Consider the following 12,709-nt stretch of genomic DNA (forward strand, 5'->3'; position numbering starts at 1 on the left):
AGAACGTTCTGCAGACGGCGGCCACATTTCACGGCCTTACTCTCTGAGGAGAGCGTTTCCGCTTAGCTGGGCTGTCCTAATTCAGCGTCCGTGCCTCCCCCACCAAGAGCTCAGACGGCGGGGTGGGTCTCTGCCAGGGGCCAGCCGGCCTGCACTGACCAGCGTCCCCCAAATCCTAGCCTCTCCCTCGGGAGCGGGGGGAGCAGAGGAAAGCGCCGGGGGACCCAGACCTGAGTGAGCCCCCACCAGTCTGCCCTCAGCTACGAGCTCCGCATCCCTCTGAACCCCGGCCGGAGAGCCCAGAGCTCTGTGTGCCCAGGGAGGGTCCACGGGGGCTGATCGGTGTCAGCCCTGGGCACGGTGTCAGATAGGTGACGTGTGTGTGCATGAGGAAGCATGGCAAGAGCATGTGTGCATGTGTGTGAGCCTGTAGGTGAATGTGTGTGTGTGAACATGGGTCTGAGTCTGCAAGTAAGTGGATGGATAGATGTGGGTACGTGGTGTGTGAGTGTGGCAGACAACGCGTGAATGTGTGTGGACCAGTGAGTAAACATGCACATGTGTGTGATGAATGTGTGATTATCTTGTGAATGTGTGTATGTCTGTGTGTGTGCGTGAGTGTATGTGTGTATTATGTGATTGTGCATCTGTTAATGTGTGTGTACACACGTGTATATGTATGTACATGTGTGAACACATGAATTTTGTACATGTGTGTACATGTGTGAGTGCATGCATGCACATATGTATGTCTGTGTGAGTGAGCGTGAGAGTGTGCCTGTCTTGAGTGTGCATGAGTGTGGTTGTGTGTGACTGTGTGTGGCTGTGCGTGTGTATAGTTGTGAGTGTGTGACTGTGTGGCTGTATGTGTGTGACTGTATGTGACTGTGTGTTTGACTATGTGTCGCTGCTGTGTTTGTGTGTGTGGCTGCATGTGTGTGACTGTGTGATTATGAGTGTGTGGCTGTGTGGCTGTATGTGGGATGTGTGTGTGAGACTGTGTGACTGTGTGTGTGTGTGTGTGTGTGTGTGTGTGTGTGTGTGTGTGTACTCCTCCCCTTCCTACCTCTGCAGGAGGGAGCTCCAGGTTTGGTGTTTAGCTCTGGATGGAGGAAGCTTCAGAGACGAGGAGTCTGTCTTGACCACACAAACCCTTGCTGGTTCTCCCCTGCACAGACGGTTCTAGAAGCAACTGAGGCAGCACCAGCCCTCAGCAGCCTCTCCTTCCTGTGCTCGGGTGTCCCTTGGTCACTCTGCATCCTCTGTGGGGGAGGGAGGAAGAGGAGGGGATAGGGAGGAGGAGGAGGGGATAGGGAGGAGGAGGAGGGGAAGGGCGGGAGAGGGTCTCACACTGGACTATAGACACAGGCTGAGCTGGGGCTGGGGCAGGTCCTGTGCCAGGACTGAGAGCAGGGGTGGGGTGGGAGGGTCCCGTTGCTCGTCCTCCCGGTGGGCAGCGTTTCAGCGGAGAGGGTGCCGAGAGCGGGGTTCTCTCTGGGGCAGACAGAGCAGCCGGCGCCCAGGCGGGGGAGGGGGCATGTGCTTGGTGTCGAGAGGGCGCTTGGCCACGTGAAACGCCTTCCTGGGGTCCTGACACCTGCTCAGGGGGTTCCACTCACCCTCAACGGGGCGAGAACAAAACCCAGAGGAACAAGGACAGGGGTGACCAGGAGGGCCGGGCACTCTCCTGCCCCTCACGCCTTACTCGGGCGCGTGCCTTAAGCTGTTCGCACCCAGGAATGGGGGCTCTGGAGGCCTCCAGCAGAGCAGCTCTGGGGGAGGGGGGGCTGCAGGCCAGCACAGGCGGGAGCCCAGAGCGGCGGGCCAGCGTCCACCGTGGACCCCGCCGGGCTGGAATCTCACCGCCAGCCTTCGCTGCCCGGACCTCCAGCCTGCCTCTCCTGTGCAGTGTTTGTCATTTTCCAGCACTGCGTTTTAATTGCATCTTATTTAAAGGAGAAGGAGCCCAGGGAATGAAGGCAGAGCCCTGCGTGATCCTTTATCACAGAGAAGCAGGCTTGGGGGGCCCGGCACAGACAGCCGCGCCACAGTGTCGGGACGCGCCGGCTGCCTGGCCTGAACCGCTATGGCTGTTTTTGACCCTGGAAAGAGGGAGGCAGGTCCTGCGGGGGAGGAGCTGGGGGAGGCTCTCGCTCACCCTCAAACACTGAACAGCCCACCCCACCCCTGGGTGGCGGGGGTCGCTGGAGGGGGAGAAGAACCCTGTCCCCTGGCCATTCCCAGGACCATTCTGAGAGCCCTGCCAGTGGGGAGGGGCCTGGTTGAGGGGGCCTGCGTGCCCACCCCGCCCGCTAAGGAACGGTCCTGGTGTCATGGCCCAGAGCTGGGGAGGGGAACACGTGAGGGGGGAGCCGGTTACTCCAGCACTCGCTCCATCTGAGAAGAGTGAGGCTGGGGCCTCCCCCTGCAGGGGTGATGGTCAGGACATTTGCACTCTCTGCAGGGGGCGGAGGGGGGTCCCTGGAAAAGAGCAAAGATGTTTCCACTCAAAGACGAATGGGAAGGTGGCCACCGGCCCTTGACACTGGTGGTGCCCACCCACATGGTCTCTGGTCTCACCCTATATTCACAGGCCACACCGGCTACCTGTGGGCAGGTTAGGGCCGAGTGGGCCCCTGGGCACAGAAGTGGGGGCCGGGGGGATTCTCAGCCACCCACTTCCTGGCGGCGTGCTAGCCTGGCTGCCATGACACAAACAAGCAGGGGCAGAGCCTGAAGGGGACGTTTCTCTATATTGGGGGCCGGGGAGAGGTCACCGCCCGCAGTGCTCAGGGGACATCAGGTGCCCAGCGGGGACAGCTGTGTCCTCTGTGCCCCCTGGGAGGGTTCTGCCGGACGAGCTGTGAACCGGGGGGGGGGGGGGACCCGGACGCTCAGAGTGGCGTGTGACCGCTGGTGACCGAGGCTTGTGCCATGGCCGGCTGCCGTGTCCCCGGGAGGAGGGGTGATGGGAAAGGGGGACCTGGCGGGGTGTCTGCGTGGGCAGGACTGCGCCCTTCTTGCACGCGAGAGCAGGGGGAAAGAGAGGGGGGAGCAGAGAAGGCCCGAGCCCCCACCCCATCTCGGCCTCTCAGGAGGGGGCGTGAACACGGGACCACTTCCCAGGGAGTCAAGTGATGCTTCTGCAAACATGGGCCCAACCCCATGGGCTTTGGGGGTGTCACGTGACGGAGGGCCTATGGGGGTTACTGCCCACCAGGAAAGGGTTGGGGGGGCACTCTGGTCTGGGACCACATTGTGGTCTATGGCTGGTTACCCTCCCACCCGGGTTTCTGGTCCATCCACAGGGCAGCTCCTTCTGAAATGCAGTGGCCCTGCAAAAGCACAGGAAGAAGAGGCACGTGTGTTCCAGAAGCTTCCCTGTCAAAGGGAGGAAGCACATGGCAGAGCAGGAGGTTGGCTGTGGCTCGGGTGCAGGAGGAGTGGCAGGAGAGTCTTTCATTCGCTTGAGAAAAGAGAAGGAGGGGCTGGAGCGACAGCACAGCCGGGAGGGCGTTTGCCTTGCATGCGGCCGACCGGGGTTCGATTCCCAGCATCCCATAGGGTCCCCCCAGCACCACCAGGAGTAATTCCTGACTGCAGACCCAGGAGTAACCTCTGAGCATCGCTGGGTGTGACCCAAAAAGCAAAAAAAAAGTGACAGAGGTCAGAGAGAGCACAGCAGGGAGGGTGCTTGCCTTGTAGAGGGCCAACGGGGAGTGACCCCTGAGCACAGAGCCGGGAGTAACCCCTGAGTGGGGGCCTGACACAGCTGAGGAACCCCGTTACCCCCCCCCAAAGCAGAAAACCAACAGCCTCCAAGAAAGCCTGCGGTGGTGTCCTGGGGGCGTGAGACCGCCCACCTGTGTCTGCGCCTGTTGGTGACCTGGCCTTTCTCGGTTTTGTCTTGGGGCCACGCTCCAGGCTCTGCACTCAGGAATTGCTCCTGGCGGGTGGGGAGCCCATTGGGAAGGTGGGGATCCACCCCAGGTCCACTGCGTGCCAGGCAAGTGCCTCCTGCTATGCTTTCACTCCTTCCTCCGAACTGACCCCTGGACACGCGCTGACAGAACCTGGCCCAGAACTGCCCCCCTGTCGGGCCGCCCAGCTCCCTGGCCCTCCCCGCCTTCCCCCGCTGGCCTCCTGCCGCTTCTCCTCAACAGAGTGGGGGGAACCACGCCCCTGACTCAGGGTGGCCAGGGACCAGGGGGGCCTGGTGCTTTGCAAACTGCCCGCAGCCGGGACGGGCAGCCTCGCCGGCCCACGCCTGCCATGAGCCTGCTCGCTCTCACTCCGGCTTCCGGCTCTTTCCTCTCCAGGATCGAGAAGGGGGATGTGGACGAGGAGGAGGACCTTCGCCTGGACTGTCGCCCAGAGAGATACCCCACCCGTAAGTGACCGTCTCTGCATCCTGACCACCCGCTGGCACCACCCCCACCCTCGCTTGCTCCCAAAGACTCACCCCCACACGACGGGTGGGGAAACTGAGGCTGGGGATGCTGAGAAAGTGTGTGGGGCAGGTGACCAGCGGTCAAAGGGAGAGGAACAGAGGAGGCGAGCGGCCGGAGGGCGGCAGCTCAGACGCGTGGCTTCATAAGCCGCTCTCCTGGGCGGGGGCAGGGGTGGGGGGACGCTGTGAGACAGAATCTGGGGTGCCCACTAGCAAACCGCCAGAGCGCAGAGGCTGCCGGGAGAAGGGCTTCGCTTGACAGGAAGGGACAGATCTCAAGGGACATGTCAAAGGTCAGATCTTGGGGCTGGAGCGATAGCACAGCGGGTAGGGCATTTGCCTTGCATGAGGCCAACCCGGGTTCGATTCCCAGCATCCCATATGGTCCCCTGAGCACCGCCAGGAGTAATTCCTGAGTGTAGAGCAGAGCCAGAGTAACCCCTGTGCATTGCCGGGTGTGATACTAAAAGAAAAAAAGGAAAAAAAAGGTCGCCACATAGTCCCTGTTCCCCACGGAAGGCCCTTTCATGCCTGATGGACACCCCCCTCGCTACCCTAAGAGCCTGGACCTAATCCACATTTTGTGCAGGAGGAAATAAAGAAAGGCTCAGAGAGGTAGCGTGACCGGCCCAAAGTGGCGCAGAAGCACCGGGAGAACAGCCAGGCCAGCCCCCATCCCTGCCTTCCAGGGAGGCCAGATTCCCGAGCACCAGGACTCCCCGTGCAGCTTCCTGGAGCAAAGGGTCAGGAGCAGAACCTCCCCCTCCCCAGGGGCGTAGGGAGCACATGGGGGGCTCCATGTTCCGGCAACTTCCAGAATACTGCGGAAAGCAGCGGGAGCCTGGTGGGCAGGGGAGGCCCCCCCCCCGCCCAGATTGGAAGATGAAAGAATGCAGAGAGGGTCAGTCTCCCCCTGTAAATGCCCTGGAATGGGACATAGTGGGGGTCAGGGGGAACCCAGAGTCAAGCCCAGCCTGGAGACTGCCCATTTCCTTACCCGCCAGCGCTGCGTGGGGGGGAGGGGTTCTGCTCTTCAGGGAGCCAGAAGGTGGGGCCAGCAGGAGACCAGCACGTGGGGAGTCGCCCCAAAAAGTCCTCCAGGCAGTAGACCCGTCCACACAAAGCACCAAAGCAGGGGCGGCAGGGATGGGGTCCTGCATGGCTGGTAGGCGGTGGTCTGAGGGTGGAGGAGACTTGGGGATGATCCCCGAGTGCTCACGGCCTCCTGAGGTGTCTTGTCTGTCCATGGCCTGCCTACAGGCGGAGGGAGCGGTCTAGCCTGGGAGACATGGGGGGTGGGGGCGGAACTCCGCCGGCAGGAGAACCCATGTCTTGGTCGGCTCCCCCAGAAGCTGACCCCAAGACAAGGCTTCTTGGGGGTGGTCGGTTCCAGGGAACACGGGAGGGGGAGGCTCGTGGCCGGCAGAGGTGGATCCTGGGGCCCTGTGGGGGCTCGGGGGAGTGGGCTCAAGTTAGATTCTGCCCTGTGACACAGGACTGGGGGTGTGCGTCTGGGGGGGTGGAGCACAGTGCGGCCCCTCCCTGGGGAGTGGGTGCAGGAGCCCATGGAGGCACACTGGGGGCACCACTGGGGGCTCTGTAGGAAGCTAGAGGGAATGCTGAGACCCCAGGGAGGGTGGGGGTCGGGTGATGTGAGGCAGTGGGGGAGGGGCTGAGGAAAGGCCCCCCCACACCCTCAGCCTGCCTGAGAGCCCCCAAACCCCCCTTACAAGGGCCAAGTCCCGCAGCCCCTCTGCCAGGTGGACCCTGTCCCCTCCCATGGCACTGAGGGAGGGAGCCTGAGGAGGTCACGTCGGGGTCACAGTCCTGAGACCCCGCTCCTGGCCACAGAGCCGTGTCCAGGCACCCCACCTTCCGGCTCAGCAGGGGTTCGGAGTTGCCAAGCTCGCAGGCGCTGGGCGGTGGGTGGGCTGGGCCAAGGCAGTGCTGGGAACGCCCAGACGGTGTGCGGCTTCCGCAAGGAGCCTCGCCCAGATCCCATCCCTTCTGGAACAGCTCCTGATCAGCCCTAGAGGGGCACCATGAACACGACAGTGTGTCTTTGTGTGTGAGTCTGTATGTGTGTCTCTGTGTGTGTCTGTGTATGTGTGTGTCTCTGTGTGTATCTGTGTTCTGGAACAGCTCCTGGTCAGCCGGAGAGGGGCAACCTGAACACAACAGTGTGTCTCTGTGTGTGTGAGTCTGTATGTGTCTCTGTGTGTGTCTGTGTATGTGTGTGTCTGTGTATATCTGTGTGTATCTGTATGTCTGTGTCAGTGTGTCTGTGTGTGTCTGTGCGTGTGTCTGTGTGTCTCTATGTGTCTCTATGTGTCTGTGTGTATCTGTGTGTGTCTGTGTATGTGTGTGTCTCTATGTATCTGTGTGTGTCTGTGTATGTGTGTGTCTCTGTGTGTATATCTGTGTTCTGGAACAGCTCCTGGTCAGCCGGAGAGGGGCACCCTGAACACGACAGTGTGTCTCTGTGTGTGTGAGTCTGTATGTGTGTCTCTGTGTGTGTCTGTGTATGTGTGTGTCTCTATGTGTCTGTGTGTATCTGTGTGTGTCTGTGTATGTGTGTGTCTCTATGTGCCTGTGTGTATCTGTGTGTGTCTGTGTATGTGTGTCTCTATGTATCTGTGTGTGTCTGTGTATGTGTGTGTCTCTGTGTGTATCTGTGTTCTGGAACAGCTCCTGGTCAGCCGGAGAGGGGCACCCTGAACACGACAGTGTGTCTGTGTGTGTGAGTCTGTATGTGTCTCTGTGTGTGTCTGTGTATGTGTGTCTGTGTATATCTGTGTGTGTCTGTGTGTGTATCTGTATGTCTGTGTGTGTTAGTGTGTCTGTGTGTGTCTGTGTGTCTCTATGTGTCTCTGTGTGTCTGTGTCTGTATGTGTCTCTATGTGTCTGTGTGTATCTGTGTGTCTGTGTGTGTCTGTGTGTGTGTCTGTGTGTCTCTATGTGTCTGTGTGTCTCTATGTGTCTGTGTGTCTCTATGTGTCTGTGTGTATCTGTGTGTGTCTGTGCGTGTGTCTGTGTGTCTCTATGAGTCTCTGTGTGTCTGTGTCTGTGTGTGTCTCTGTGTATCTGTGTGTCTGTGTATGTCTGTGTGCGTCTCTGTGTGTATGTCTGTGTGTCTCTGTGTGAGTCTGTGTGTGTCTGTGTGTGCCTGCGTGTGTGTCTGTGTGTTCCCGTGCATGGTGCATCAGCCATCTCAGATGGCAGCACAGCCGTGGGGGAGGCCAGCCGCAGCCACACTGTCATTGCCGAGCTCCCCTGGGGGACGCCTTTCTGCTGTGTGATCTCCTCTTTGCTCCTCCCCAGTCCTCAGCGTCTCCCTCTCCCGTCTCGGCCCTGCCTCTTCCTTCATCCCCCAACCCCCAGACCCTTTGCACGTGCTCTGCCCCCGACAGATGCTGTCCTGGCTGACTTGGTCTCATCCATCAGTCTGAGCCCCAAGGCGCCATCCTCAGGAATGTGTCCCTGGCGTCACCTGCTCCCCCGTAACCCCAACACCCACATGCCCCTCGGAACACATTTAACACACCTCTGTGTGCGCACTCGGTCCTGGTTTCGTTACCTCCATCCCCCGGGTTCCCCGCGTGCTTTGCTCACATGGGTCTTGGGAGGGGGACCCAGAACGGAGCGTGGCACAGAGGGGCCCCAGCACCGCCCCGCCCATGGCCCATGCGGGAGTTCTTGTGCCCATCACTGCTCAGAAAGCCGCTGCATATGTTTGGGCTGTGGTGAAAGGGATCCAGCCACATGCTTAATTTTGTGTGTGTGAGAAGAGAGTTTGCCTTTGAAACCTGCCTCTGGGGCTCTGCGGTGCCACCAGCCTGCTCGGGAGTGCGTCAGAGGTGACAGTTGATGGAGACGGCGCTGCCATATGGCCCAGGTGTCTGCATCTTCCTTCTGGGGGCCACTGGGGTTTGCAGCCAATTGCAGCTGTCAAGTTCAATGCCCGAGATGGGCTTTTGATTTTCCCAGGTATATCTGTGCGGCTGCGCCCCGCGAGAAGCTGTCATTCCCCGGGAGCAGGGCAGCTTCTGGGAGCTCCGTCTAGACGGGTCCCTGCTGCTGCGCCCCCCAAATAGCACAGGGAATTTCAAGGAAGACGGTGCCGGGCCCAAGACAACCTGGCGTGTTTGTGAGTTGGAAATCCAATTCCATCTCGCACGGCTCAATTCAGCTCCCTTTATTGAAATGGAAGCAGACAATATTTCTGAAATAAACGTCAGTGCCAGCTGGCTGGGCGCACCTGGCCGCTCGTGACCTGCAGACACGGGGGCTCTGGCGGGGCTGGGCTGAGAAAGCTCAGCCACCATCTGGGTCCCCCGAGGCACCTGCAGAGCGCTGAGAAATCCCAGGTGGCCAGGCTCCCCCTGCATTCCTGTGCTTCTGCATTGCTCACTGTGGGCTGTCTCCGCTGCGCCACAGACCAGCCTCTGAGTGCCCTGGGCCCTGGGCCAACCTCCTCCTCCCGAAGCTGTTGCAGGGGCCAGCCGGCCTCCCAGCGCTTGTCTGGGCAATGCAACAACTGCTTGGAGAAACTGCTGCTTCTGGAGCCAGTGCCCTGCAGTCGTTCTGCGGCCACAGGAGCGGGTCCTGTCCACTCACCTCCTCACGTCCACGCCCAGGAGCGCCCCCTTGCCCAAGGGCCTTCCCCGAACCCCTGGCATTATGCCCGGGCTCCTTTCCTCCTCCGAGTCCTTCTTGCCAGCCTCTTGGCAGTCTCGTGGATTTCCAACCTCTCCCCGTTATCTGGAAGTGCCACCAGGGCGAGGCCTCGGGGCCACAGTTGCAGCCACCTGGTGCCCTGCACCCTGTGGTCGCGATTTTACCTTCCCGTGAAGGATTTAGCTCGCCCCTGTCCTCACGCCATAGCTGCTTCTAGACGGTTTCCATTGCACAGGTGAAGATCATCCTCAGGCTCTGAGGAACAAAATCTCTGTCTTGGGTCAGATATCTGTGTGCTTCCAGGCTGATGCTGTGCCATTCGTTTCCCCTACTCCTGCCTGTAATATTTGTTCCTCCAATCAGCACTTGTCCAATCAGGGCTCCCGCCAATCAGGGCTCCCGCCAATCAGGGCTCCCGCCAATCAGGGCTCCCGCCAATCAGCGCTCAAAGAATCAGCGTTCATCCAGTCAGGGCTCCTCCAATCAGCACTCGTCCAATCAACGCTCCTCCAATCAGGGCTCCTCCAATCAGGGCTCCTCCAATCAGGGCTCCTCCAATCAGGGCTCCTCCAATCAACGCTCCTCCAATCAGCGCTCCTCCAATCAGCTCTCCTCCAATCAGCGCTCTTCCAATCAGCGCTCCTCCAATCAGCTCTCCTCCAATCAGCTCTCCTCCAATCAGCGCTCCTCCAATCAGGGATCCTTCAATTAGCTCCTCCAATCAGCTCCTCCAATCAGAGGTCCTGCCAATCAGTATTCTTCCTCCTGATAACAATTTTCACTTGGCTGACTCCACTTCAAAGCTGTTTTCCATTGGGATCCAAGCCGTTGGTTTGGGGCATGGTTCTTGGAATCCTTACTGGGCAAGTCTGACGATGAAGCACAGAGACAATCCTGAGCCCAGGGACCTGCCAGACCTTTCACGCTGTCCCTCGCCCCCCTCTCCACTCCCGTCCCCATGATGCCCATTATTTTCCCAAGCCACCTCCTCTGAAAGGTTTTGCAAACTCAGGAACCTGCCAGGCACCAACCGCTCCACATGCTCCTGGCTTCTCTCCGGGAAACTGACCCTCCCACTGTGACCTCACAATACATTCAAGGTCCGGTCAAGGCAGGGCCAGCTGCGCCCCTCCTTGTCCCTGATAGAGGGATCCTGTCCCCCTCTACATTTCCGTAAGTCGTGCGGCCAGATTGCATATGGCTACTAGGAGCCCAGCCGTGGGAGGCTGCCGGTTGGAATCCCAGCCACAAAAGCATGAAGCAACGTTACTCAACCTGGGCCTCAGTTCCCTCCTCTAGAGATGGGCCTGTGGGGGATTTCACCTCGCATCTCTGAAGGTGATGTGGGTGGTGGGGAAAGGCTTCTGGCTGACAGGCGGCCTGCTCGCTGCCCCAGCTCTACCTTGGCTTGTCACGTTGTCACCTGTGACCACCTCCTGTCCTGCCTGGAGATCCAGTGCCTGACAGGAAGGCTGAGCATGAACGATGACCCAAACGAGGGAACCAAGGGCTCAGAGACTCCAGGGCCAGGGGTCAATGGACCCAGGGTGATGCTTAGTGTGGAAATAGATGACCCAGAAGGTGACTCAGAAGGACGGCACCACCCTCGGGTCCCTGACAGCTCCCCTAGGGTGACTGAACCCCCCAACCTTCCCCACACAGAGCCCTCTGCACCTGCTTTTCTGGGATGGGCCAGTTTGCTCATGAGCCTTTCAATCTGCACCCTGGGCCCTTGCCTGGAGTGGAGTTCCAGGACACAGCATGAGTCAGGGCCCTGGGGATCAGTGTCCCCCAGGGCTCGGAGCCGGTGGAAAGCCCGTCTCTCTCTCTCTCTCTCTCTCTCTCTCTCTCTCTCTCTCTCTCCCTCTCTCTCTCTCCCTCTCTCTCTCCCTCTCTCTCTCTCTCACACACACACACACACGGCCACGTTCTCTGGGAGGGCAAAATTCAGAGTCGGGCCCCACACAGGAGGCGGGGATGGTTTCAGCACCCCCAACAGCTCCCAAAGGGCGGCACTCCTGGTCCCACCTGCCTGTGGGCGGGTGCTGTCTTGGGCGTGAATCCACTCTGGAGCAGTAATGACACTCAGTGAGATGACAGAGAGCTGAGACCCGTGTCCTGACACCTGGTGAGAGGCGAGACAGGGCGTGTCCCAGGAGGAGTTGCTGGGACGCGGAATTTCTGGTGTTGAGCATCCTTTGGGGGCTGCTAGGTCAACACTGTGCTCGCTACCAAGCCTCCACCTCGGGGCTCCGCTTTCCCACGTGGCGAGAGTTGACCCCGCCATTCTGTGGTTCTCGTGTCTGTCTAGGATCGGATGAGGAAGGATTTCTATGCGGAGAATGGGGCCCCCTCTGGGTCTGCTGACTGTAATATCTGTTTGCATGCGCAGAGATGAGAGTTGTCAAAAATCACAGAACGTGTACAGGAAGAGCCACTGGTTCGAACCTGTGATGGCTGGAATCCAAGTAGAGCACCCCCAAAGCATCTGCATGGACAGTGGAACCCTTGCCTGCCCACTCACCTCTCCTTCCTTCCTGCCTCGGCAGCTTCCCTCTGTGCCCTGGGTTCTGGGTAACCCCACAGTCAGATGAGGTGTCCCTGGCAGGGCTGGGCAGCACAGGGCTGGACAGGGCAGGGCTGGATGGGCCAAGGCTGGACAGGGCAGGGCTGGACAGGACAGGACTGGGGTGACCTCTGTCTCCAGGACTTGAGCAGTGGCTGAGCAGCTCCAAATCAGAGCTGGCCTGTCCACCTCACACTGTTCAGCTCAGGGAAACGGGTGCTCGGACTTGTCCATGCTTGTTGTCCACCTCTCCAAGCTCGCTGTTCAGTGTCCACATGTGACCGCAGGGGTGAAGCAGGAGTGGGGAGAGCAGTAAGTGGGAAAGGGAGGGAGGAGGGGGAGGGGAGGGAGAGAGCACTGGCGGGTGGGCTTGGGGCCGTGGTGGGGCATTGGAGGGAGGTGGGGAGGCGAGGAGGGGGCTGCGGGTATGGGCAGAGGCTGGGGTGGGGGCCACCAGCGGCGCTGACCCTCTTCTCTCTCACAGGGCACCAGCCACACCTGGGGGACTCGTGGCCCCGAAGCTCCGTGCATCAGCCACACCTGGGCGACTCGTGGCCCCGGAGCTCGGCCCAGGAGATGCCAGAGCTGAACCGCCAGTGCTGGGTCCTGGGCCACTGGGTGTGAGTGAGCCCAGCCCGGCCCCTGACCTCAGGCCCCCAGACCAGCCGCCCCGTACCCAGGACCTGGCTTGTGTGCTGTAAACTTAGCCAGCCTACGTGGGGGTCCCCAGGCCTGCCTGCTCCCTGCAGCCTGGATCTCAGACCCTGGAGATGGGGCTGGCGTGCACAGACCTTCCCGGCTGGCCTCGGGACAGTGCCTGACCATCTTGCCTCTGGGGTGCCCGGAGGGACACGACCACGGCCACGGAGAGTCCGGATGCCTCACGCCAGCAGGGAGGTCCAGGAGGTGCCATGACACAGAGCCCCGGGGTGGGGCGGGGGTTGGGTCCCCCAGAGGGGGCAATGACGCAGGCAACACCGGGTGGGTGGACCTGCAGGCACACAGCAGGGGCTCAA

General features: G+C 60.3%; 1 protein-coding gene across 1 annotated transcript in view; it reads left to right on the forward strand.

Moving 5' to 3' along the window:
• The window catches only part of GSG1L (GSG1 like), a 157,550-nt gene extending 145,209 nt beyond the window's left edge, over window positions 1–12,341 (forward strand). Inside the window, exons 6-7 of the mRNA XM_056138858.1 lie at window positions 4,320–4,390; window positions 12,178–12,341. Of these exons, the coding sequence (XP_055994833.1) occupies window positions 4,320–4,390; window positions 12,178–12,317 (211 nt within the window). The 3' untranslated portion in view covers window positions 12,318–12,341. The remainder of the gene's footprint in view (window positions 1–4,319; window positions 4,391–12,177) is intronic.
• The last annotated feature ends 368 nt before the right edge of the window (window positions 12,342–12,709 follow it).

Source organism: Sorex fumeus, unplaced genomic scaffold (assembly GCF_029834395.1).
Source record: "Sorex fumeus unplaced genomic scaffold, SorFum_2.1 ptg000130l, whole genome shotgun sequence".
NCBI classification, from domain to species: Eukaryota; Metazoa; Chordata; class Mammalia; order Eulipotyphla; family Soricidae; genus Sorex; species Sorex fumeus.